Here is a 4538-nt window from a genome sequence, read left to right as displayed (position 1 = left end):
CATTTCCCGTAGTCCTGGCAAAGGCAGAAAGGAAGGAAAGAAGGAAGGAAGGAAGAGAGGGAGGGAGGAAAGAAGGAAGGAAAGAGGGAAAGGAAGGAGGGAGGGAACAAAAGAGGGAGAGAAGGAGGGAGGGGAGGGAGGAAGGAGGAAAGGGGGTTGTTCTAAAATCTGCTTTCCTTGAGCTGCTCTCTGCATGATACCATTGGGTCTGGAAGGGCCAGATGTCCAGGACATGAGTGCTCACTAAGGGCTGGAAAGCCCCTGGAAGTTCTTCAGAATTGCTAGAAGAAGACTGTTTCCAGCAGCTTCCCTCCCTGAGAGAGATAATGGGCAGCAGGTGTTTCTGGAAGCTTAAGGCGGTGTGAAATCACTCTGGAAATCCTGCTCCTCCTGGGGTTGAGGCAGTTTCAGGGACCCCTCCCTAGGGCATCACTAAAAGGGCTGAGGCAACCTCGGAGGAGCAGGCAGACACCACGGGCCCTGCCAAAAGAAAGGAGCATTCTGAGGTGTCCTCCGGGGAGCTGGGCTTCACCTCTCCTGACCCCAGACCTAGAATCCCCTGATCCTTGGGGGCTGTTCATATGCTGGGGGGCTCAGGAGGCTGCTTACTGAGGCCCCTGCCAGCTCAGCCTCTATCTCCACCTAAGATTTTCTGTTATCTCAAAATAGGAGAGTCTACACCCAGAAGCTCGAGATGGTCCTGAGTGGGGCGCTGTGCTTCCGGTGAGTATCTGAGCCTCTGCTTGGGCCGCGTCCTCTGGGGGGAGTGAGTTCTGGGTAGACCTGCTATCCAGCCTTTCCGGGGAGGGCGCTGCGCTTGTCCCACAGGTGGGGTGGGCAGCTGGGAAGGTGTGAACTCCCTGTCCTTAGAGAAGTTCTTCCAGCCTCTTCAGACGGGGGCAGGCCCTCTCCTGGGGGTTCCCTGATGAGAGGGGGTTGTGGCCTCATCCCTCCTAGTGAGAACAGGAGTTAGGAGGCCCAGCTTGGAGCCCTGCTGCTACCACCCACTGCAGTGAAGAGATGTCAATCCAACCACTACCTCCTTGCTGCCCTCTGGGACAAAACAGCAACAGCAAAACTCTTCTGTCAGTCAGTCTGTCTGTCCATTGGCATGTGCTGAGCCAGGGGCTCTGCAATGATCTGGACTTTTGCAACAGTGAATGAGAAGAATCTTGCTCTCACTGAACTCGGAGTCTAGTATAGCTTTTCCCAAGGTGTGTTCTGTGGAACCCCAGTCCTACGAGTGGCTTTATACAGTGGTGCTCCTCGGTCAAGGAAATGTGGGAAATATGCTTTCTAGGCCCCCTTAAAAGAGGACCATAGCACAACTCAGCATAGTAGTCACTTTGAAGTAGAGATTTGTTTAATTGTGTTTAGTCAGCATTGAACCAACTTGTACACATCTGGAGGAACCCCCTTTAGAGTACAGCTTTCGCCTCACAGGATGTCAGAAAATCAACTGAGATTGTAGGTGTGAATTAAATTTGAAAAGCAAAATGAAAGAATTTTAAATGTAAAGAAATCCCTCACGTGGTAGAGACTATGTGGCCAGTGGAAGTAAATGCACCAAGCAGAAGTAAAGGCGGAAGTCAATCAAGGCACATTTTAATCCTGAAGAGGCCTGGGCAGCATCTATCCCATCTTCTTAGTTTAGCAATGAGGAGACTCAGGCCCAGAGAGGGTGAATAACTTGTCTGTTGTGACTCAGCAGTGATGGTGGCAGAGCCAGGATGAGAACCCAGGATTCTGACTCAGTTTACTTTCTTTTCCAACATGACACAGGGAAGAGTCTGGTTAGTGTAGAAAAGATTGAATAGGATGAAGGGGCAAACCCCAGACTCAGATGGGAGGCTGTGGCCTTGTCCCGGTGGTAGGCATGAGCCCCCAGGGCTGGGAGAGAAGGTTGCGCCATTACTTCTGGCTCAGTGGGAAGAGAGGGTGACAGTGCCTGAGACTGGGGGACTCTCCAGAGCCCAGGCGAGCTGGAGCACCCACCACCTGCCCTGAGTGGCATCCTGTCCTGATGTTTTAGAATGAAGGATGCAAAACTGAAAGTGCTTTATCTGCACGATAACCAGCTTCAAGCCGGAGGGCTGCAAGCAGGGAAGGTCATTAAAGGTTGGTGGCAAAACAGGACCCTACTTCCCTAGGTTTCTAAGTACTCTGAGGGGAGGGGGCCTGAAGAGGGCTTAAAAACATTGGCACAAGCCAACAGACCCTGGGCCTGACACAGTAGACGGGGCATCAGAAAACCGGGCTCTGAGCAGGGACAAATAAAATACCACACCTTCCAGCACGGCGCCATGCCCCAGTCCCACCGGAAGCCTCTATGCAAAGGTGGGATTATTTTCCAAGATGGCTGTTCTGTCCTTTCCTCACAGGTGGACTTGGGTCCAACATCCCTTTTTCTGGGAGCCAGTGCTGAGGAGAGCACGAAGGCAGGCTCTCTACACCTTCACTCCCACGTGGGAGTGGGTTTCTGCCCCTTTACCCCTGGTCCTCTCGGCACTCTGAGGGTCCTCGCTCACTCAGAGTGGTGGGACCCAGAGCAGCAGGTGTCACCCGCTGGCCTCGGGCTCATTCACACTGCTGCACGCAGTGTGACAGGACCTTCCCTCTAGAGTGGCACACACCTACTCACCTAGAACACCCTTACTGGGCACTGGGGCCAGGCAGAGCCCTCTGTGAGGCTGAGTGTGTGTGTGTGTGTGTGATGGAGGGATTTTACAGAGAAAAATGAGACCCTTTTCTGTTCTCAGGAATCTCACAGGGTGTGGAAAGATACCGACTAACTCTAATGGGAGGCTTATCAAGACGGGTTACAGAAAAGAGGCTGGAAGGTCGAGGGGCATTCAAAGAGGTGGTCAGTCTCCCTTGGGGCTTGGAGAAGACTCGAACTTTTTACCCTGGAGTGGGCGTGGGATTGGGAGGCGGTACCGTGTGCTATCTGCCTTGACTTCCACTGGACCAGCTGGCAGGAGACCACCCTTCCCTACATGACAGCTGTTATGAGGCTCCCCTTCTGTCCAGCCTGGGGACAGGATGCCTGATACAGCTCATGACGGGGCAGAGGGAGGGAAGGGCGGCCAAAGTCCCTGCATCCACTTCCTTCCTCTAGGTGAGGAGATCAGCATTGTCCCCAATCGGTCTCTGGATGCCAAACTCTCTCCAGTCATCCTGGGCGTCCAGGGTGGGAGCCAGTGCCTGTCGTGTGGGACGGGGCAGGAACCGACCCTGAAACTAGAGGTGGGTCCTGTCGGGGCAGCCTCGTCACGTGGCTTCACTAAGTCAAAGATGCTGATCCCACGGCTTCCTGGGCTCCTCTCCCTCCAGGGTTCTGTTAATTATGGCTCCGCCTCCCTGTGCCTTGGGGCCAGCTCCTACCCCTCACCCACCTGCCGTGCCCTCTGCTTGCAGCCAGTGAACATCATGGAGCTCTACCACAGTGCCGAAGAGTCCAAGAGATTCACATTCTACCGGCGGGACACGGGGCTCACCTCTAGCTTCGAGCTGGCTGCCTACCCGGGCTGGTTTTTCTGCACCGTGCCCGAAGCGGACCAGCCTCTCCGGGTCACTCAGCTCCTGAAGGACACCAGCTGGGATGGCCCCATCACCGACTTCTACTTCCAGCAGTGTGACTAGGGCAACATGCCCCCAGGGGTCCTGGGGCGGGCCAGCTTGGGCAGGGCCAGGAGGTGTAGGAGGAGACCCGTGGTGATCAACCGGCCTCTGCTCTCAGGGCCTCCACCTTGGAGGGGCTGGGCACACGGCCACTCTTCCTCCACCTGTTTCCCAGTTTGGATAAATCCTTCTGAGATTTGGGGCTTAGTCCAGAGTTTTCTTTTCTGCTGAATGGCACTACTGATGTGAAACCTTGCAGAAAGGTAAACCCCTAAGGGGTCAGGGTCAGGGTCAGGGGAGCGGTGGGAATCCTTCATGCTTTGTGGTAACGTACAGGCAACAATCCTGTGCTTTGACCTGGATTGGTCACAGTCTTCTGAGATTCCAAGAGGCGGGATCCAGCCTCCAAGGGGTCTCCTGGGCTGGTGGAATACTGTTCCCCACAATTCATGTCCTTCTGGGAACCTCAGACTGTGACCTTTGTCAACTGAAAAAAAATGTACAACCTTAAGTTGAGAGTTATGTTTTATTTGGTGGGCATTCTGAGGGCTTCAAGCCTGGAAGACAGCCTCTCAGATAACTCTAAGGGACCGCTCCGAAGAGGCAAGGGGGGAGCCAGGATATATAGGAGTTTTTGCAACAAAGACCAGGTAGTAGGAACATCAAAAGATTATTGTTAATTTAAGAAAATCAGACATCTCAAGTTAAGGAACTCAGCGCTTTTCTATGTATGGGAAGATGCAAGATTCTGGGCTCACTGGAATCATTCCTTTGATATGTACCTCAGCTATCTGGGGCCAGTATCCTGTGTTTTCTCATCCCGAGTTTCCTCATCCAGAGTTTCCTCAGGGCTCACCGTTGGGGGAAGCTGTAATGTGATGGCTTGATGGCTGCCACATCCTTTGTTTACTGATATG

The 4538-nt window shown here is 53.6% G+C and overlaps 1 protein-coding gene across 1 annotated transcript; it reads left to right on the top strand.

Moving 5' to 3' along the window:
• Positions 1-694: 694 nt before the first annotated feature.
• IL36RN (interleukin 36 receptor antagonist) lies at positions 695-3642 on the top strand. Its single transcript, XM_068564974.1, has 4 exons — positions 695-723; positions 2033-2118; positions 3119-3246; positions 3418-3642. Exons 1-4 carry the CDS (start codon positions 695-697, stop codon positions 3640-3642), a joined length of 468 nt encoding a protein of 155 aa, XP_068421075.1.
• Positions 3643-4538: the final 896 nt, after the last annotated feature.

Source organism: Eschrichtius robustus, chromosome 15 (assembly GCF_028021215.1).
Source record: "Eschrichtius robustus isolate mEscRob2 chromosome 15, mEscRob2.pri, whole genome shotgun sequence".
Classification (NCBI taxonomy): domain Eukaryota; kingdom Metazoa; phylum Chordata; class Mammalia; order Artiodactyla; family Eschrichtiidae; genus Eschrichtius; species Eschrichtius robustus.
This window is presented reverse-complemented; position numbering and strand designations above follow the sequence as displayed.

Excerpts from the sequence above, each read along its gene's own strand:
- IL36RN (XM_068564974.1), top strand. The coding sequence starts at position 695 with ATGGTCCTGAGTGGGGCGCTGTGCTTCCG. Across the intron at positions 2,119-3,118 it reads AGCAGGGAAGGTCATTAAAG|GTGAGGAGATCAGCATTGTC; the intron begins GTTGGTGGCAAA and ends TCCTTCCTCTAG. Across the intron at positions 3,247-3,417 it reads AACCGACCCTGAAACTAGAG|CCAGTGAACATCATGGAGCT; the intron begins GTGGGTCCTGTC and ends CTCTGCTTGCAG.